At 39.5% G+C, this 22295-nt stretch overlaps 1 protein-coding gene across 2 annotated transcripts; it reads left to right on the plus strand.

The window, feature by feature from the left end:
• Window positions 1-6062: 6062 nt before the first annotated feature.
• On the plus strand, window positions 6063-20501 carry MTRF1L (mitochondrial translation release factor 1 like). 2 transcript variants are annotated; one of them, XM_071549291.1, is made up of 7 exons: window positions 6063-6522; window positions 7890-7969; window positions 9189-9372; window positions 16003-16166; window positions 17065-17182; window positions 18935-19071; window positions 19686-20501. In XM_071549291.1, exons 1-7 carry the CDS (start codon window positions 6225-6227, stop codon window positions 19899-19901), a joined length of 1197 nt encoding a protein of 398 aa, XP_071405392.1. In that variant the 5' UTR covers window positions 6063-6224; the 3' UTR covers window positions 19902-20501. The 2 variants fall into 2 exon arrangements, with proteins under 2 accessions (XP_071405392.1, XP_071405393.1); XM_071549292.1 differs by lacking the exon at window positions 6063-6522 and adding an exon at window positions 6696-7545.
• The last annotated feature ends 1794 nt before the right edge of the window (window positions 20502-22295 follow it).

A 22295-nucleotide genomic window follows, 5' to 3' on the forward strand; every position in this document is an offset into this window, starting at 1 on the left:
CCTCCTTGCTCAAGATGGCGTGGGAGGGGAACAATGGATTTGCCAAAATACATTTGTTTCACACTCCTTTCACCCTACTGCAGTCAAGATTGCAATGATGTATTTGTAGTTTTATGAACAGTCTCCTTGTGTATCCTCACACTGCATGTGCAAGGTAAAACTGCTTCACTTACCAGTTAGTTGTTGCAATATTTAATCCAATAACATAAATTATATCTGTATTTAAGAACTTTTTTGTGCAATACAGTCTTATGGTACATAGAAACAATTGCAGCAAACCAGAAAGAGGCTTGCATTTTTTAACATCACTAACTGAAAAAAAGCCAATTTTTAAGGTGTAGCATTACTCAACATGCTCTACTGAGTACAATACACTGACTTTTTGAAGCCAATATTTCTGTACAGAGAAAAAGAGCTATTTATCACTGTTTATTTAAAATAAAACAAGCAGAGGGTTCCTCTGGTTGTTCACTGCCAAAACTGTGGCATTTTCATTACAGAGTTTGCAATGTCAAAAAAAAAATTTAAAAAAAATAAAAAAAGCACAAATCACTTAAAGGGATCCATATCTGGGTGACACAATCTATGCGCTGATATTGTTTAATTGTTAAAAGAAGAAAGATTTTCAATGTACATTTCAGATGTCAGATACTGTAATTGATTTATTAAAGACTGGCTATCCAGTTCTAACACTGTTGTATAATGTATGTACTTCAGCAAAAAAACAAAACAAAACAAAAAAACAACAGAAAGAGCTTGATAATTTAGTTTTTTGAATAAAGAAATTTAATAAAATATTGCCTACATGTAGCATTTTAGAGCATTTTAGAACATTTTGATGAATTGCATCTGTCCTGCAAGATTTTTTTTTTGAAAGCTAAACCCAGTAAAATATGTTTTTAAACAAAGTAATGTTTTACAAGGTGGCGGGTTAAAGAAGATTTATCTTAGCTTCTAGCCTCATTGATTTTTAATAACTCCTTGAAAACAAGGGGTTTGGAGAGTAATACTAAACCAAACTTCAAGGGCTCGTAAACCTACAGATCTTACCCAAGCAAAATGCCTACAGAAACGCAGTGGGTGTCTTTCTTGGGTAAAGAATCCTGTACTGAGCCCTTAATCAGAGCTAAGGCAGCACAGTACCCCCACCACTTGGCTGCCATGGTGTTTTTAATAGGTGTTTGCTTGGCCTTTTTATCAAAAAAATGTCCAATTTTAGGACACATTTTGATGTTTAAGAGACAATGACTTGGAACTTTAAAAAAACATCTTCTTACCTACAATACACAAGCAAAATGAGTGTTAGCATCCCTCATAAACTGCTAAAGATATACCAAGAAATGGCTCTGAATACTTGCTAAATATATATATGTACGTATGTGTATATATATGTATACATATATATATTTAATACTGATAACTATACTAAGACTTAAGAGGCAAGGTTCTTCTCACTTACATAGGACTAAACATGGCATAAGCTTGTTGCTTTTGACTGGACTGGAAGGTCTGTCAGTTGTGTCCTTGAGTGGAATCTGGCCCAAGCACAGTTAGCTCCAACCACCCAGTTGCTTCTTGCAGGCAGCCTCTGGTGTTGGCTTTGGTGGGAACTGCAGCTGCCCAGGCAGTGATACAGGAACTGGGAGGATGCAGGTCTTAGTTTGTCTTTTGGGGCTTATTTTTTTCCCTTTGTTTTACTACCTCTCATTTTCTTAATTTATTGAACATGCTTCAAATAGCAAGTTTGGGGAATTTTTTAGTCATTCTTTTTACTTGAAACCTGTGTGCTTTTTTTGGATATATATACAAACAATTTAACAAACTGTTTCTTAAACTCATTTGGTTTTGTAATTTATATAGAATTCAGGAGATGATTAAAAGGGCTATTCTCTATTCCCTATGCAAATATTTTAACTGTTGTAGTGTTTGACAAAATGGGATCTGAAAAAAAAATCTGCAAAGTGGAAAACAAATCTGTTTACAGTGGCGTTGCTGACTATCCTACCGTATTCAGCACTTTTAAATATTGTTATTTATGAAAATGTAGTTTGAAATGCAAGACAAAATATTTATAAATGTTTCTTTTAATAAATACCTGTTTTGTCTGAAAATGTTACCGTGTTACAACTTTATTCATGTTGGTTAGTTATTTACCATTATGAATAAAAAATTCAATTATTATACTGATAGAATAACAGCTATGATGTTTACAAATCTTGAGGGGGGAAAATTCAGTGAGAAAGCACTGCCTCCTTCTACTGTGAAATACTGAATTTTTCTGGCTTTTTTCTTACTTGGAATTTAACTATGGTCCTACATATGTCTAGTATCATTTGATTACATTTATATTTACTGTGGTACTAAACATATGCAGCATCATATATGTATATATTTACATAGTGTAATTTCAAGTTGTTGGTGTTTGAGGCACAAAACATTTAGTCTACACATTAAACAATGTATAAGAGACAAAACTGCATGCATAAGTCTTTACAAATGTAGACTTGAATATTCTTAATGTTACTATTTGATGGTGACCTGCTAGTCATTAGCTATCTTTATAAGATATTTCACAGAGGTAAAAGTTCTTGTCAACACAGACAAGTCATCCTTTCAAGACAATTTTAAAGCTAGATGTGCAGGCCCTAAAATATTACCTTGATTTCTAACATAAGATTCCAAAATCTGTATTTGGAAGGTGTGACATCATTTTGAAAAATATTACACCAATCTTCAGTGTAATACTGCAATGAAATCACGTTCAAAATTTATTGTCTGAAATCCTCTGTTTGGAGGGATTTAAAAATTGAACATAGCATGTGAAGTTTCTTTCTTGGAGCAAATGCTCATATTAAAATGTTTAATATGCATTTCATTTAACAGTTTGGGTTTCCCAAATTTTTTTAATGACAAAAATGGATGTTGTCCAAATGGACAATAAGTCATGCTGTAACATGATTTCATTGCCTCTCATGCAGTTCTTTGACCACAAATTGTAAAACAGTCAAGTTATTTAACTGATTTACTGTGCATGCAGTGTACAATACACTTTGAAAAACTGCCTAAATACACTTATTCTATAGTCTGGAATAAAATAAGTATGTATTTAACTTGTATTTCAGTTTTTCATGAGAATATATATAGCAAAGACACTACAGAAAATGAGTTATATTTGTATCACTTTTGTCCAGCATTTAGTATTTCTTTGAAATAGAGCCTAATGCCAAATAGCCACAAATAAGCAGAGAACTTGTGTACACTCCTGACCTTTAGTTTTCAAGAAATTGAGTCTATATTGTGATACGTATGTTCAACTTAGCTGTTTACAGACCACTGTCACATACCTGAGCTGAAAGTAGTTTGCAGTACCCAGGATGAAGCAAGACCCACATTTGAACACACGAGTATTCAAATGAGACTAAAGGCACATATGGCGGATATGGTGTTGAAGGCATGAAAGACAGGTCAGTGATTAACCAGCTGAGTCCAGGTGCCATAGAAATGTGGCCATAGCACTTCCAGGTCCACAGCCTGCCCACACCTCACTTGAATACTTGTGGAATCCACACAGTCCATTTGCAGGACAACAGAGAGGGGACACAAACCAGACTTAAGCAGTAATAGCTCTATTTTAAGTTAAAAGCATGATAAAATGTCTGCGAAGCTGTGGTCTAAACTGAGCGAATAAAAGGAGATCTACATTCTACCTTAAAAAGCCAGGGTTTAAGCTGTGACTCGATGCCCAGCTTGCTTCCCTAGGCAGCAAATTCAATCACAAAGAGCACCTGTCTGTGGAATCAATATCTAAAAAGAAATGGGGGGCTTTTTCAGTAAGTGCAGCTTGCTGGACTGACGAAGGCATGAGTCTGCTCAGGAACATGCAGCTTCTGTATGCAGGAAGTGCTTGCAAAAGCCATTTAGCTTACGTATTCCACAATGCCAATTCAAAAGCAATCAAAGCTGATACAAGAAAGTCTCTAATTTCAGCAACTCTCTACACCACAAGGAGCAAAGCTCACACCTCTGCAATATCTGCAAGCCTCCTGCTGGCATCATTAACCCAGCCAACAGAGCCTTAACAGTCCTTATCAAATCCAATAAAGCAAAAAATGAAGGTTGCACAGACAGGCAGCTGCAATGTCTGCTCCAAGTTGACTTGACCGTTGTCTTACTACCAACTTCAAAAAAGGGTTTTTCTCAGCCCATAATGCTGTTGGTTTTGGAGAGACTGAAGAGTAGCACTGTAGAACATTCTGATACCTGGATGCAGTGACAAAAGTCCAGTCCTGTTCACGGATACCCTGACTACATTTGCAAAGACAAAATGTCAGCCGTGTTCACATATGCCCTGAATATTTCTGCCAGCACTAGAAATGATGTTTATGGGATGAGAGAACAAAGCAATAATGGTGCCAAAATCATCTGATAAAAACCTGGCAGAAACACTGTTTGCATATTACTTTAACATTACACCAAAATCCAGATTTTGCCCCTTCCTTTACCCACAAACTCACTTTGTGGCAATCCATCCTTCAATTTAAAACGGATATGATTCAAAGGTTGACCATTACCTTTTTTTTTCTTTCTGAAAGCTTTACATTAAATCATCCCTTAATTTAAATTTCCTGAGTTTTCCATACTTCTCTTCACAAGCATGGTTTACACAGTAGTTAGATTCTCATTCACTGGTACAAGAAACCAACGTATTTGGTCTATTAAATGCATAAATTTGGCCATTTTTCCTTTACCATTCTGAAAGAATTCTTCAAAGAGCTTCATGGTCAGGCAGAAGTCAGTGCAAAGGAAGCTTTCAATGGGTGAGATCTCATAAGCAGTGCTGTTCATCAGCACCAGACTAGTCACACAGACTGTACATTCTCCACAAGGTTTTTGAGTGTGATTTTTACTTATAAAGTATTGCTACAGTGTATTTCACTAATAAACCTTATCCAAAAGGGTGCATTTACAATCATAGGAAAATGTTTTCATCTAACCATTCATTTCAATGTTTAATATTCTGAATATCAAATTCTCACGTTGGCTGTACTGCTTTTGGATTTCCATCATGGAACAAAAATTTCTGAGTTTTTATTTCTGACTACCAAAACTGCTTAGGTATGCAAGCATTACTCTTGATATAACATTAATGAGAATAACAACTTACTAATGTATAGCATGGAAGTTACTGTTACTCCACCAGTGTAATTTAGTTGTAAGGTGTAATTTCCTAGTTCTGTTAAGACATGAACAAAGGCAGAAGAAAGGCAAGGACGCAACTCTGATTCCTCCAATTACTGTAATATAAAATGCTGCCTAATGAAGTGTTATGGATAGTTGCACATTTCTATAATAAAGTATATTCTTCAAGCCATTTTGAGTTTAGCCAAGAATCTTATTATCTAAAACAAAGTTACTATGCTATTCAGAAGGAATTTGCCCACATCATTCCACAGCACTCATTACATCAGTTACTAAATGACTGCATCCTTGCTGCCCTCCCGAGGTGAAGATACTTCGAATTGCCCCCTTTTCTATCTTTGACAATACATTTCTTTTCCACTGAGCACTGAATTTTACACCTGCTGTCACTATGGGGAGATTCTTCTGCAAGCATTTGCATGTTCCTCCTCACGGTACTTCATTCTGAAGATTTCTCCTGGAGGGACAGGAGAAGGTCTGTAAGAGTAACCTGGATATTCAAAGCCACAGCTCAGGCTTCCCACCAACCTGCCCTTCACCTATGCAGCCTTGCAGGTCGCACTAAACCTCCCCGGTAAAAACCTCAGCACTCTCGCTGCTCTTGCCCACGAGCCCTGCTTCAAAACTGGGGTATGGAAGATTTTGCGGGCTTTGAGGCTTTTTGGAGTTTGGTTGGTTGGTTGGTTGGTTGGTTTTGGGTCAGTGACCGAAATTCCCCTCAGTGTCCTCCCGAGGCCTGCAGGGGGTGCACAGGCCGCAGCACCTTCACGGCCGGGCACCGCCCCCTGCCCCGCCCCGCCCGCGCTGGCCAATCAGAACGCGCTCGCCGGGACGAGCCGAACGGCTTCGGCCGATTCCGCCACCGCAGCCGCGATAATTCCCGACCACTCCCGAAGCGCACGCCAAGCCTCTTCGGCAGGTTCCGGAAACCCGGAAGGGAGGCAGCCGATCGCCTTCGGGTGTCCCCGGCGCCGCTGTGACGCCCTGGCGAAAGGAGAGCGCCCGCGCTCCCGCCCCGGCCGGACATGCGGCTGCTCTGGCGAGCTCTCCTCGCGGCGCGGGGCTGCGAGGCCGCGGCGCTGCGCCCTCGGAGCCTCCGGGCAGCGCCGGCCGGGAGCAGCGCGGCGGGGAGGTGCCTTCTGCAGCCGCGCCGCGGGCTGAGCGCCCGGCCCGGCCTGGACGAGCTGTTCTCCGCCCCGTCGCTGCGGCGGCTGCTGGAGGCGCGGGCCGAGGGCGGGGCGGCGCCGCAGCTGGCGGCGCGCGTGCAGGAGCTGCGCCACAAGGAGCGGGAGCTGCGCGACACGCGCGAGCTGGCGCGGCAAGGTGCGGGGCGGGCGCGGGCACGTGCGGGCGCGATGGCAGGAGCGGCCTCCAGGGGGCGGGGCGATTTGCATGTGCCGACGCGATTGGACGAGCGCCCCGAGGGGGCGGGGCGGAGGCGGGCGCGTGGCCCCGCGCACCTGTGGTGGTGGGGCATGCGCGCGCGGCGGAGCGGGGTGTGCCGCAGGCGGCACCTCGGGAGGAGATGGTGACACACCTGTCACCTCGGGGGACCTGGCGCGGTCTCCTCGGGCCTTCCGGAAGTAAGGAAACCGCCTGAGCAGAGGTTAAGGGTACGGGTGAGTGGGAAAGCACATCCGCCGGCGTGGGAGCTGCTGATAGTGTAAGGAAAAGCAACGTGATGGCAACTGTTTCACATGGAATCATAGAATTTTCTGAATTGGGAGGGACTCGCGAGGATCTTTGAGTCCAACTCTTAAAGTGAATGGCACATACGGGGATCAAACCCATAACCTGGGTGTTGCTAGCACCATGCTCTAACCAACTAAAATTAAGATAATTAATCGAGATAGAAAAGTTTTATAGTTGGGGAGATTTTTAATCAATTTTGCTCTTGCTGCCGAGGCAGCCCAGCCTGCCTGTCTCTATTTTGGCAGTCACAGACATCAGCATCTGTTTGTGCTGCCTCCACACTGTGTTGACTTTGTATTGTGTCAGTAACAGCAGAATCAAACTTCATTTTGATAGCAGTTAGAAAACCCAAAAGGCAGAAAAGGAGTACTTCAAGGTCAATAAACATTCACTGGATGGTGAAATATTCCCTAGATGATTTAATACTTGCTACTAAATACCAGTCAATCAAAAGTGCCAACTGTAGGCAGCTTTTCTGACTCATGACGATGGCAAACACTGTCCAAATACAGTCACTCCTTTTTGGTATTTTCACTGTTCAATCTCTTACACCTCAGTTTAAAAAGGGGAAATGATTCCAGTTAGAGTTTAGGTATCTCCACAGATGGAAACTCAAAACCACTCCAGGCAACCTATGCCACTGTTCAACCACTGGTAAGCAATTGTTCTTTTTTTTTTTTTCAGTTGTGCTGGGTTTTGTTTGTTTTGGGTTTTGATGCTTAAGTGGAACTTCTTGTATTTCAGGTTTTTCCCCTGTCTTAGACCTGCACAGAAATAGAAAACACCTAATATCTACTGTACATCTTCATTACAGATCACATTAGTAATTTGATTTTCTGACAGGTTTAGTGTATTGGGGAAGAGGGACAAGTTGTGTGGTAGTTTGTTTTTAGGAGTATTTTTTGTAGAGTAAGCTCTTCGTGTGGTTATTTTTCAGAATGTTTTCTCAGACTGACTCTGATATAAGACTGAGGATTAACCATACTGAAATATTTCAGATGAGAATGAAGATTTACGGAAGCTTGCAGAAATGGAAATTGCCTCCTGTGAAGAAGAGATAGCTGAACTGAAACAACAGGTGAGATCCCCTTGTCATTTTTCACAAAGCCTAATTTTCTTCTCAGGAGCATTAGAACTAGATCATATTTAAGGTGTCTTCCAACGCAAACCATCCTATGATTCTCATCAACATGTATATGATAAACTCTTCCTCCCCTTCTTGCTAGTTATACTCCTCAAGTAGTGTCTGTTGTCTGAGGAAAATGAAAAAAGCAGATGCTATAGAAACAGCCTGTAAGCAAGTGCTTATTTGTACTTGAATATGTTTTAAATCAATACGTCTTTTTAAGTTGGCGCTATAGTTTATCTTGTCTGGGTGTACCTTGAGTTCTTTATCCCTTGGAAACATGAAACTTACATAGTATCACTTGTACTAGTGGTCTTGGAGAAAATATTTTAATACTACTTAACTAGTTTAGTTGCCCACCTAATATGGAATTTACAGAGTATCTGTTCTATTTAACAAAAAGATAATGATCTTCACATAAAAAACCCTGTTCAACTTAATGTTACTGATGAAGTAGAGGCTGGTATGGTCACATTCCTTATTTCTCTGACAACAATACAACAGTCACTTTGTAAATATTGTTGTAAATATTTATGATTTTGCCAGAGGAAGTCATTATTTATGGAAAGAAACATCACATAATGCTGGTAAAGGAAGACAATTGAAAGCATTTGCAAAGCATCCGCGTTTTTGATCCAGGATGCAAAATTGTGATGCGGTTTTTTGGTTCTGGTGTATCTTTCTTCTACAGATCAGACTTTTCCTTTTTAAATAAATAAATGAATAATAAGTTTAAATTGTTGAAGGATTCTCTTCCTGAACATCCATACCTTGTTAGCTCTGCAGCTGAGATGGGGTTAAAAGGGAATCTGATGGGAAGGGAGATGCTCGGTTGTCTTGTATCATTCAGGGTCCAAATGTCCTCACAGTGCTCCTGATGGGTGAAAACTTCTGTGAAGTTTTGTGGGTAAAGAGAGAGACCAGTGTAGTTCCTGTAACTGAGCAGACACAGGGAGCCTTCCTGCAATGCATCATCACCCCCATCACCTCTTGCTGGCTGCTGCTTCCTCACTTACAGGAGGCATGAGAGGCCCATTCTGAGGGCGACCCAGGGGTCAGTGCAGAGAACACAGCCTAGATCAGTTACTGACTTGTCTAGTGTTATATACTGTCTCAGTTGTGGATAACAGTGTCAGAGAGGAGTCATAGCTGGGTGTTTTTGTATTTACAGATAGTGTTGCTTTTGATTCCTTCAGAAGAAACAGATGAGAGTGATCTTGTCATGGAAGTAACTGCTGGAGTTGGAGGGCAGGAAGCCATGCTGTTCACTTCGGAGATATTTGATATGTATCAACGATATGCTGCCTATAAAAAATGGAAATTTGAAGTATTAGAATACTTTCCCAGTGAAATAGGTCAGTAATGAAAATACTGTAACTTCCTAATATAAGTTGAAACAGTCATTCATATGACACGTTTAATTTCATAACTACAGGAAGCTAATTTGCACTCTTAATTTTAGAAGTGGAAGACTGTTTGAATGTCTGAGTACAATCTTCCTCAGCTTCTGTATTTGAGAATGGAGTTCCATTTCAGGAGTACTATTCAAATACTAGAATGCTAAAAGGAAAACTCATCTTTCAGTAGTTTCCTTCCTGTGTTTTGAAACTACTGAAAGGCAAGTGCTTGGCAGAAAGAAATTTGGAAAGCGATGCAAATATGTAGTTTTAGGTTTGTTTTTTGTTGTGTTTTTCTTTTTTTTTTAGAAATATAAGTTACATATACTTTTTATTGGGCTACACTCTTCTACTTAGTTAACATTTTAGTGTTTATTGAACAGTTTGGTGGCAGATTGAAAGTCTGTTTATTATTTTGGATATGTTGGCAGAGAGGAATCAGTTTTATTAAAACAATTCTTGAAGTTTAAAACATCTTGAATTTATTTGAAATAAGATCTGATGTTTAATACAAGGAAGTGGGATGTTTGGATATACTCATCAGTAATAGGTAATGGATGAGCAAGGTGAGAGCATTGTTGAGGCTTTGAGAGGAGAGATAAGAGATCTAATTGTTTTTGAAAGCCTTCCACTAAAATTTCACAACTTGATGCCGGTAAAAGATGTTCCTCCTTTCTCCCTTCTTCCCTCTGCCTGTCTGAGCAGTCCTATCTATTTTTTTTTCTGTCTGTTTTGAAGTCCTTCCATTTAAACTGGCAAAAACATTTAGTTTTATGACTGGGATATTTTCTTGCCTAGTCAATGTGTTAAGCCAGTTCTCCTGAGCCTTGAAGCCAGCTTTGGGTAAGTGGCAACATGGGGCTGAATGCAAGAAGGTGGAAAACCTGGATCTTTTGGTGATGATGAACTGTGAAGTTGGTTCAGGGCATCTCGTGGAATGATGTCTTTGAAGAGGTGGGAATTAGCTGAATTACACAAGAAGCTGAGGCAGTGGCATGTTAGTTAATTTTAACTTAATCCAGATAGTGTGTAAAGTTATTTCACAAAGCTCAGCTTGCTGTCTCTGCATTGTTCCTGATGACTTTGCATTGACACTTCTGATTGTGCATCTTCCTAGAGTCTCATCACCAAGTCAATCCACCCAAAACATAGCACACAAAAATTGTCCAATTAGTTTTCAGTTAGTGCAGCACAAGAGAAGAGGAGAAATGCTCGCAGGGGTGCTGAAGACAGAGTTGTGTGATTGCTGGTGGTGGCAGTGAGGAAACCACAACTGCCTTCCAGCAGCAAGAGGTTCAGCAAGCTGAAGCGCACTGTGGAACAGCAATCCAAGATATGCCCTGCTATGCCCAGCCATGGCAGGGCTTTTCGGTTTTGATTGACAGATTACTAGCCACCTTGCTCAGCAGCATAGATTTGCTAAATCTCTGTGTTAACACATCTACAGCCTTGCAGTACCCATGCAGTTGTGAGCAAAGCTGGCACATTTTGCTTATTTGGATATTACTGTGGAGGTAATTCATATGTCCTAGCGAGTATGGATCAGTAGATGGGCACTTGTGCAGCTTACTGCTCCTAGCTCAGATTGATTGTGAAATTTCACCTGTATTCATACTTTCATCAACTTTTTTTTTCTTTTGTGAAATTTGGAAGGAGAACTGAGAAAAACTAGGATGTTAGGGTATGCAATCTGTCAGAAAAATTCTAATATTTTTCAGTCAACATTTAATATTATTGCAGAGAGATTTTTAACAAGTTCTGAGAAATGTGAAGCATCTTCTAATGCTTCTTCTGTTCACCTATGCCATATTTTGGACTCAGTGATATTTTCAAGTATCTTGAACCCTTTCTGTTTCAACCGTGTAGATATTCACAGCAAATAAATATCCACAACTGTCCCAGTTGAACTCATGTCAGTGAGCTGCTTTTCCCTTGTAATAAGTGTCATTCTGTATCCTTAAGGGTCAAAAATTGGACTACATGGAAGAAATGCAATTGGATGTCACAATCTAGGAACTTGAAAATCTAGTTGCAGGATTGATTTATTGTCTGTATTCACATTTCAAAAAAGGGAGGCCCTTGTCTATACTTTTCAGGTATGCAGATACAATTTAAGTTACTATGGATTTCACTTACACTTCTGGATCCTCAAAATCTTTATTGGAGTTTGATTTTAAAAATGTTATATCTGTAAAATCTTCTGATAACTTTCACCTTTTTTCAGTATCAGCATATGCTTCTAGAGTGGCTGCTGACAATTCAATTAATATACATTTTTTTTATTTTATGACACTTGAATTCAGTATTGTCTTTTATCTAGATGTGTTACTATTAATAATTTTTTTGTATGGTCAAGAGGTCATTTGCCAAGTAAACTCAGTTCAAGAAGATTCATATTACAGTGCATGTTGTTGCTGTGAAAGAGCAAAGTCATGTTCATCTAGTCATGACCAGGCAAAGGCTTTGCCAGGAGCTGAGCCAGTTCAGCCTTGAAAGCTGATGGAAATCTGTTTTTAGAGGTTAAATGGATGTAAACAGAAAGAGGAGAGGTTCTGGGTCTTCTTTTCTTCATGTATAAGGTGGAGAGAAGTGTTGCACTTTCCACTGAGAGAATACTTGGATCAAGTAAACCCCAGTAGTCACATACACTTTACCTTCAGAGCACAGTCAGCTTATCCAAGGGTTGTCTTACCTTCTAGCCAGCTGCCAGATGTATGTTTCTTCTCTTTCAGCTCTAGCAATTTTGAATCACCAGTGCTGATTGGATCAGTCCACTGATTTGGCTTAAAAACCCTGTTACAGCGTAGTTCAAGTCAGATCTGATTCAGCTTGCAGTCCTGTGATTGGAAGAGAAAGGAAGTTGGGCTTGGCTACCCTTTTGGTGAAAGCTCAATCCTTGGACAAGGAGCCCACGCCCTCATAGGCATTCTCAATAATGCCTTAAATGGGAAATTGCATATATTAACCTAATATGTATCTACCCGTATTTACTCCTTGAAAAGGCTAGGTTTTTAATGTCTATATGTTTATCTTAAAAGCTTATGTTTTGCTGAGGGCTTACCTGTGCACTGAAATTCATGTTTAGGAAGGTAGGATATATATTTTGGGAAAAATAAAGGCAGCCCTAGCTTATGTCAGTCTCTTATGTATTTTCTGATTTTGCATGCCCACATATTATAAAAAAGAGATGCTCGAAATAAAGTAGGGGCACTGTACATGGCACTGCCAATGAAAGGCATGTTTGAACCCTCAGGTTCAAATTGTCTGTGCTGCTCTGAGTAAAAGTGGAGCAAAGGGTGCTGGTGACACTAGGCTGTTGCACTCCATCCACATTCCATTTTTATCAATTGCATGAGCAAGAGCAAGGTCTTATATTAAAATGTCAAAATCCCTCTTTTGAAAGCTCCTGAACTTGACTGAAATCTGAATGTGAGCATGTGTGAACAAGATGAATGTTAAATAAAGCTGCAATTTAAAATTGGTTTCAGTCTACTATTAAATGACTTTATTGACCTACCCCAAGGGATACCACTGTGCAAAAATAGCACATTGAGAATTTAGTGCACGTGTTAAGTAACAAACCCACGTGTCATTATTTATCCACCACCTCTCATCCTGTAGTGGCAGGCAGACACACAGATGTGGGACTTTGTCTCAATCTGGGTATAAAATGCCACATAAAAAATGAGTGCAAACTCACATCCTTGTTGTGTGCAGATCAGATTTTATGATAGAGTGGGACATTTTATATGAAAGAAACAAGCACAAGAGGTAACTATATTTGACAGGCCTATGATATATCTGCCAGGGTAAATAGTTTGTTGAAATTTTGATTTGGCTTCATTTTGTGTTAAATCCATATTGGTATTGGTTGATTCAAAGTAGTATGACCTAAATACCTGTCATTTAAACCAGTTTCTTGATCTTCTTATGCTAAGCACTGCAGTGCCACAGGAACACTGTTACCTCTACAAACTTAAACGCTCCTGAATGTGTCACAGATGTGGCCACAGCTCAAATAGACAGACTATAGTCATGGTATATATATTAATGCCAGGAGAAGCAAGAGAGAAAAGATAGAACATTAGATTTTGCAAGGAACTGTTTATCACATAATTAATACTTGTCGGCAGTGCTGTAACCTTGTAGACAGTCACATTATTTTTACTCCTGACATAACCTGGCTTCTTCCTGAAATCCAGAGGTTTTTGTGATTTTTTTAGTACTTGCTTTCATATATAAAATAGTGAGTAAGATTTATTACCCAACTACATTAATTATTTTAGGTTACATAAGATTATTTTACAGTAAAGAAGAACACTTTTATTTATTCCAATAGTGTTTGCATAGCAGTAGGATTTCACACTACCTGTTAGAATTAAACTTCCTCATCTAAACTAAAAATTTTGACAGATGTAATTTGTTAGACTACATGCTTTATCATCACATTTATTCTAAACATGACAGAATTGATAGTAGGTAATGGCTATAAATTACATCAGTGAAGCACTAGGTATGTTGAATCAAAGTGGTGCAGTTTTATACAAGGAGAAAAGAAGGATAAAAATTACATGAAATAGGAAGAGGCAGTTTAGGCTATTTTTCACAAACATTACTGTAAAAAAAATACATTTTAGTAAAGTTATGAGGGAATCTTAAATTTCTGTAGAATAAAAACATTTGCAAACCTTGTCCATAGAGATGGAAAACTTGACCTGCATTCTGGCTGATGATTTTTTTCCTGTGGTACGGGCATTTTCAAATTCTCTGTTGTCTTCATTTTCCTTTTATAGAAAGCTGCTGTCTTGTCCCTGTGGTTGAGTTCCTTAGTCTGAGAGATAGCCTATAGCAGTATTGCTGAGAAGTATGTACCTCTTCTTCTTAGCTGTGGTTTTGTAAGACTTAAACAGCAATACTCTTTCTAAGCCACCTATCTCTTCTTCAGTCATTCCCTTGGTACACCACCCACTGTGCTGAGAATGGGATTTGGGAATTAAGCTGCATTAGAAACCAATGGGTGACAAATTCTATTCGTTTATAGTGCCATCATTTCTCATATCCTTCAATTATACTGCATACTAGCAAACAAGGAAGAGCAAGAATGTCATAAACTAGTAAAGCTCTAAACTCTGTCATGAAACCATTATTGCATTGGGCTTTACTTCCAAGTTCCAAGCTGTTCAATGCTTGTAGTACATTGCTGTCAAGTGTTTTGCTGGAGATATCAGTAAGAGGTGTAGGAGTTGGTGTTTTACTCACTCCAAGGAAGCAAAGATTAAAATTAAATAAAAAAGCAAGAACACATGGGTAGGATGCAGGGAGGAGAATGGATAATAAGAGTATGAGTAAAATCCATCCTAGTTACAAAGAGCTGGGTTTTTTTTCCCATTGAATGATAAGGTTCTGAACTAACAACAAAAAGATTGATGTTTCCCAAAGCAACTTTCAAAATTAGATCTTTATGTAAACTTGCTACTGGTGTTTGAGATTGTGTTCGGATATGTATGTAGATTGTTGTAGTTTGGGATTATTATGTAAATTCTCTCCCCTGCCACTAACTGCCCATGCCAGCAGTTAACAAAAAGAAGTAGTTAACTGTTGATCACTTGGGTGGGGGCAGGTTTGTCTCTTTTGGTTTTGGGGACATTATTCCATTCTTAGCTCGGCAGAACGCGGGAGCGGTGGCTGCCGAGGAGGGAAGCTGCTCTGCTGGCTTCTGCTGGGGCTTCTGGCTGAGACGCTGTTTTTCTCCTCGCCGCGGCTGTTTCTCCTGGTTCCTGCATCTGGGATCCCGGCCTCTGTTCCCGCCTCACCACCGCCTGCACCGTCATGGCCTGCCCGCCCCGGGCTGGGGCAGTGACCCAGGAGAGAGAGAGGTTTGCAGCTGCTTTTGCAGGACACGTGGTGGTTCCCCACTTTCAGCTTTCTTTTTCCTTCATCTGGGACAAGAGACGCAGAGTTCATAAGAGCTCACCACTCGTCTGTCTCGCTGGAGAGGGACTGGGAACTACTGGGAACTCACTCCGCAGCCAGCCGGACTGTGACATTTGACACTGCTTAAGTATAACTTTCCTCCCGGAGGAAAACCTGCTGGGTTTTGGTTTTGGTTTTTTTTTTCTCTTGTGGTGTTGGGGAAGCGGTTTGCACTAGTCTGTTTATATATTGCAGTTAAGAACAGTTATCCTTCTTGTATTAAATTCCTTTTTTTCTTAAATTTTATAAAGAGTGGCGTGATTATTATGGAGAAGGCCCCCTCCCTCGCTTGTGGGTAAACATTTTGGGGTTTTTTTCCCCTCAAACCAAGACATACATTGTTCTTAGACAATCTTTTTATATATATAAAAAATTAAATTGGACTCTATAAAAAAATGTGACAGTCTTTTACTTGAGATAGTGTGTGAGTATGTATGTATGGCTTTAAGATTTCTCTTGCATGTTTAGTGTAATATTGCCGAAGTGTTTAAATGGAAAATGCATAATTTTAAGAAACAAGAGACAATGATGTGTAAAGACACTGTTTGAAGTATAACGGTGTAGTACCAACAGTTCTTCTTACAGGTTTACAATTGTTTTTCTTCTGTATTAAAGGTGGCCTAAGGCATGCAGTAGCCAGTATAGCAGGTTTTGAGGCTTACAAATACATGAAGTTTGAAGGAGGAGTCCATCGTGTTCAGCGGGTACCAAAGACAGAAAAACAAGGACGCATTCACACCAGCACAATGACTGTTGCAATATTACCCCAACCCACTGAGGTAATATTTCTTTTAGTATAACAGACTTTACCATGAGCAGTGTTTGATATCCAAGTGTTTTGTCTCTCTTTTTATTCTCACTTGATGACTTTTTAAAAAATCTTAATTTTAAACTAGGATATATTCATTAGTTTATTTTTTATGAAAGGGGTGAAATAAAGTTTCTGTCTTTCCTCATAATCCTAATCCCAAAGAATTCACTGATAGCTTACTTAACTGTAACTTGAAAATTCACTGTTACTGTGTCTTGCATGTTTTGGGGAAAACTGCATTTTCTACTAAGTGACAAGAAACTGAGTTATTTTACAAGGCTCACAGATATTTCTATTAGCACCTCCTCTTTTCTGTTTTTATAGTGTATTAACTTGCCCCTTCTGAACTGTGTGGGTGACAATTCAGTATCACTTTATTTGCTTCATTAAAAGCAACTCATGTTGAACCAGCAGATTGTCAAAGATGTTACTCCTTCCTGTACCCTCTTGAAGTTTTCTTGCTCCTTCCTCACAGAGGCTACTGCTCCATTCCAGAGCCAGAAAAGGGACTATCTTCCATTTTATCTAAAAGCCATCTGGTGAAGTTCAAGTCTTGGTTAACTCTCCTGAAAGAGGGTGCAGGGCTTTCAGAAGAGGAGGAAAATAGTGCTAAGGAATGGTTATGTGTTAAGCTACTATTTGTCTGATTTCCTGGATTCCATCATGTTGCAGTCCAGTCATACTATGAAGATTCATTAATATAAGTGGATATGAGCAACAACTCAAACTTTTAAAAGTTTGATCTTGCATGAATGTGCCTTATAAAATAAACTGACTGTGCATATTTGATACTTGTCCGGAAAGAAACAACATAAATATGTTCATTTTTGCTTTTCTTTTTTCCCTTTTTCTGTCTCTCATAACAGATGAGGCTGCAAATTAACCCAAAAGATCTACGGATAGAAACAAAGCGAGCTAGTGGAGCTGGAGGCCAGCATGTCAATACCACAGATAGCGCTGTACGAATAGTTCATATTCCAACAGGTGCTTCATTTTTTCCTTTGTACAAAACCAACATTGCAAAACTGCTGTCAGAATAAAGGTTTTATTTTCAAACCTGGATAACAGTAGACTAGAGTTTTTACGTAATTTTCATGTCTGTTAATAGTACTCACCATTCTGTTCCCACTCCAGTATTTAATAGTAAAGGCCACTGGCTTCAGTAGGTAAACTATGCATTTGCCATTAAACATGAAAGTCTAAGAGCATCCAGATCAGTTTCTATCAAAAAGTTATATTTAAGCTTACAAATAATGAAAATGACACTGAGTAATGGAGTAGGTTGAAATCTGATAATTTGCCATTTCTTGACTAGTCTCCAAAAGAAAGATTGCTCTATTTCCATATTAAAATGTTGCTTTCAATTGCAGAGTCTACTCAGGATGCCAGCTTCCATTTGTCTGCTGGCTCCTTTCCCACAGATGACACACATAATTAGGAGGCCCATCCCTCTGGCTCAGATTAGGAAACATAGGAGGGATAAGATACACCACCTAACTCCACCTGATTCTAGCTACCTTTTTTTTTATTGGCATTCCTAATCATTTTATTTCCCTTTGAGCAATCTACAACAGCTGCCTTGACTTTCATGGCATTTTAACTTTTCCTCTTCTCTACTACAAACATTACTCAGGCTTTAAAGCCTCAGGGTAATCCTGAGTGCTCTTTATCTTCACATACGCAGATTTTTGCCACCCATTTCTTTGTATTTGTTTAAGACATTTATCCATTCTGCACTTGTTGCATCACCTTAGTAAAGCAGAAGGTAAACAGTGGAGAGGATAAAACCACTATATGATGACAAAAGATACTCCAAATGGAAAGAGTTTTGGATTGCCTGTATGTTTGGATAAAAACATAACAAACTAAAAACAGCAATTGATCTTAGTTTTTGCTGAAGGCAGTTATCAGGGTATGTTATAGAAATCTGAAAGTGTATTGCACATTTTTTTGTGATTATATATGGTTAATGGGGGGGTTGTATCTCACCATACCTCCTCACTTTTTTCTGTTCCATCTTTCCCTTCTTCATTTCTCTGATCTCTCTTCCCTTACAGTTGTGCTGTTACTTCTATTTCTCTTCTAAATCCTTTTTAGACCTTCACTGCAATCCAAGAAGTTGTTTATAAATAAGTCTTTCATAAAGTAATACTATGTAATCTTATAAAACATACTCTAATATAACCACAGTTATGTCAAATATATCCAGATAACAACTTAGCTTGTGCTGTCTTCTTCCTGTATTTCTTTTCCTGATTCCTTTCTTAGGCTGTTCATTTCTTATCTCAAATTATAAGTTTTGGAATGACAAATCACAACTTTCTTTTTTCTTTTTTTTTTCTTAATAAAATATTGCCCACTTTTTTATATTCTGATCATATTCTGTACCCTTGCTATCTCATGTATTTTACTGTTCCTTAAATCCTACATTTCCTGGAACTGTGGCCAAAAATAAGTCAGTTCATATCACTTATCTTTTATTTCATTATCTGCCAGTTGTCCAACATACTGAATTAAATTTCTTGTCTTATGGCTTAAAAGACCTGTACAACTCAGCCTTTACTCCTCTCCCAAAATCTATTATTAGACATAATAAGTCTGGACTTCTATGTTCTCAGTCCAAAATACATATGGAAGGAACAGTTTAATGTACCATAATAAAAGTCTTCTCAAAATTGCAAAACTCTTACAGTGTGTGTTGCTCATAAATGCTAAATATTGTGTTGTTTTTGACAGGGATCGTGTCTGAATGTCAGCAAGAAAGATCTCAAATTAGAAACAAAGAGAAAGCTATGCAAATGCTGTGTGCTAAACTATACAATGCCAAACTAGAAGAAGAAACTAAAATGAGAAACAGTGTTCGAAAGGTTCAAGTAAGTTTCATTTAGTAACAATATACTTCTGTACAAGCATATGTTCTTAGGGTAACCCCAGTGTTGAACGGCAAGTAATGAATGAAAATATAGAGGAACAGGAGCCCAAGAAGGACTTACATGAAATTAAAAAAAAAATTAAAAAAATCATAGAGTGGTTTGTGTTGGAAGGAACCTTAAAGGTCATCTAGCTCCAACCCCTCTGCCATGGGCAGGAACACCTTCCACTAGACCTCCCTGAGAAACAACAGCTGTGGAGTCCAGAGCCTCTCTGGACAACAGAATTACATTTTACTTCAGCAGCAAAGGTCGTATATTAACCAGATTTACTAGTATGTAAATTCTAGGGATCCAGTGAAACAAACTGCATGTTCGACTGCAGCAGGAAGAACCAGAATGGTATTAGAAAAAGATGGAGTAAAATGGTTCTATTACATTTCTGAGGACAATTACTGCAACTACTGAAGTGATCTCAGTAATCTGAGTCAAATGTAACTATAACAAATTTTCAGATAATCATGGGAGGAAGAGAAACCTTTCACTTTAGAGGCTTAATCAATATTTCATCATTTTTATAAAAAGACGATGACAAATTGATTCTTCTTGTTCAATAGGTTGGGACTAAAGGAAGATCAGAGAAGATCAGAACATATAACTTTCCACAGGACCGGATTACAGACCACAGAATAAGCAGATCAGTGCATCACATTGAGTCTTTCATGCTAGGGGAAGAAATGCTAGATGAAATGATACAAACGCTGAGAGAATATGCTGAGTATGAGTCTTTAATGGAAATTATTTCAGCAAATGAAAAAAATAATTCCTCATGAATGTTGCTCTTCCTCAGCCCATTACAACAGATGTAGACTGTAAAGAAGCTTCTTGGAGCACCACCCAGAAAATGGAACTGCTTTTCAGATCATGAAAAACACCACAACTTGTTTCCTCATGAATAATAAACAGTTTTCTAACTTGCTGAGTAAAAGATTTTATTATCTTCATAAGAGACATTATTGCTGCAGCAGTGCATTTGTGAAGTAAATTTGAGTGCACTAGAAGTAACTTCATTTTTTTAATTTTCTCCACTGCGAAGACACTGATACACCACTCTTGAAAGGTATGCATGCATTAAAAACAAGTTATTTCTCGTTCCAGTTTTCATTTAAACAATAGCTTAAACATCAGAACAGTGTCAATTAGCTTACTTGAGAGAACAAAAGAATCTTATTTTCTTTGAGTCATTGGAAAAAAGTGATAAATAAATGACCCCACTACCTATCTGTATATTTGTTAATCACTTAAAATGTCATGAGAAAGAGTCTAAGTGCATCTCCATCATGTTTTTATGGCCTTTGAGCCCTCATTAATAAACACACCAAAAAATATTAGGAATATCCCTTTTTCCAGGAAATAAAAGTCGTGTAAGCCAAGTGACAAATCATATGAGTTGTTTTTTGAAACAATGTTTCTGTTCTTGAGTCAGAAGTCAATTGTTACAGTATTGTTCAGCTGATACTTAAGTCTCTACTTGGTTCTGGTTCAGTTTCTCTTTTATGTTTTTTACTCCCCACTTTATTGAATTTCTAAAGGTTACATAGTATAACTGGCATCTCAGTTTTTGTCTGTTAATTTAACAGGCATCTTAAGAAATTCGATACCTTTACCAGCTTTGTTTTTTAGTAAAGACTGCATGGTAACTATGATTCAGTTCCAAATCTTTTCATTAAAGACACATACATTAATTTCAGATGTAGGAATATCTGAATGCGTAAGGTGAGCATACATATTTCCTGTTGGTAAAGCATGGAGACCTAGGTCTATATTTACTAGCAGTTTTACATCTCCCATCTGGCACATAAAAAAAATAAAAAGAAACATTGACTCTTTTTTGTGGGTGTGTGTAAAATAATTAGATACCAGTTGGTGCAAAAACTGGGGCTGAAGTCTTTCTTCCTACCAGATCAGTACTGTAAATGGAAGACTATGGAGCACTTGTGACAGTCTTACTAACTTAAAACCAGACTGTCTTACAAACTCAGTGGTGGATGACTTTTGTAATTCTTTCTGATTTCAGCTTCAGATTCCTCCAAACAAATAAGGGCCATCAGCTAGGTCTAAATGCTGAATTACTGCATGAAACTTAATCAGATTAAGTGTTTAAATCGTTTTCACCCGAGACCTTCCCTGATGTTCCAACTTGTAATCCATCTGGCCAGCTCCTGCCTAGCTCACAACCTCCCTGTTCTCATCTAGCTCTTCAACAGACTGTGGATGTGTTGTTTGCCTTGCAATTGACCAGCCTCTGACCAGCGTGAGAAAAACCAGACTGACAGAGATATCCTAAAACTGGGATCTGACAGGACCTCACTATCCTCCTTGGTTAGGCATGGCAAGCTTGTGGGCATGTAAAGACCTGATTTCCCTTGCTTGCTCTGTATTATTTAATGCAAGGGATGTTGCTTCTGAAAATGCAACCTCCCTGAGCTGTGAGCAGATTGCATTTCCAGCAGCAGCAGGGATCCCTGCACTGGTATCCAGTCAGCCTAGCTCCCAGTAGTGCACCTCCTCACTCTGCAACTGCTAGTAGCGTTGGTCATGCTTTAAAATAAATACAATTCTTTTGCTGGGGGGAGCTCAGTTGTAAGATCCACTACCAAACTTAAATCAGAATCACAGGATGGGTCAGGTTGGAAGGAGCGGCAGTGGGTCATCTGGTCCTACTTCCCAGCTCAGGCAGGGTTATCCTGGAGCACATGGCACAGGATTGAGTCCAGACAGTTCCTGAATATCTCCAGTAAGGAGATAGAGGAGCTTTGCGCATTCGGAGCGTACCGGGGTGGTGGGGAAGATCTCAGGCGCGTCCATTTAAATGGCCAAACGTTGATGTAGCTGGGCGCCAAACTGAGCTTAGGCGCGTGTCACTCCCGAGGCGCGGAAGTCGGTCGTTCCTTTGAGAGAGCGCCGCGAGGCCGTGCGGGGCTGGGAGGGCGGGAGGAAGGGGCGGGCGGGAGTCTCGGGCAGGCGGGAGCTGCGTCCGGGCGGGAGCCGCGGCCGCGCCATCACCTCCCTCCCCGCGCCCGAGGAGGGAAAACGCGAGCCCGCGCCGGCACCGCCCCCCGCGCCTCTGATTGGCCCCCGCCTTCTGCCCGCCTCCCATTGGTCACGTCGCTCCCGCCGGCGCCGCGCGATTGGCTGGCGCGGTTTTGGATACCAAATTCAAAGTT

This window comes from Pithys albifrons, chromosome 2, assembly GCF_047495875.1.
Source record: "Pithys albifrons albifrons isolate INPA30051 chromosome 2, PitAlb_v1, whole genome shotgun sequence".
NCBI lineage: Eukaryota > Metazoa > Chordata > Aves > Passeriformes > Thamnophilidae > Pithys > Pithys albifrons.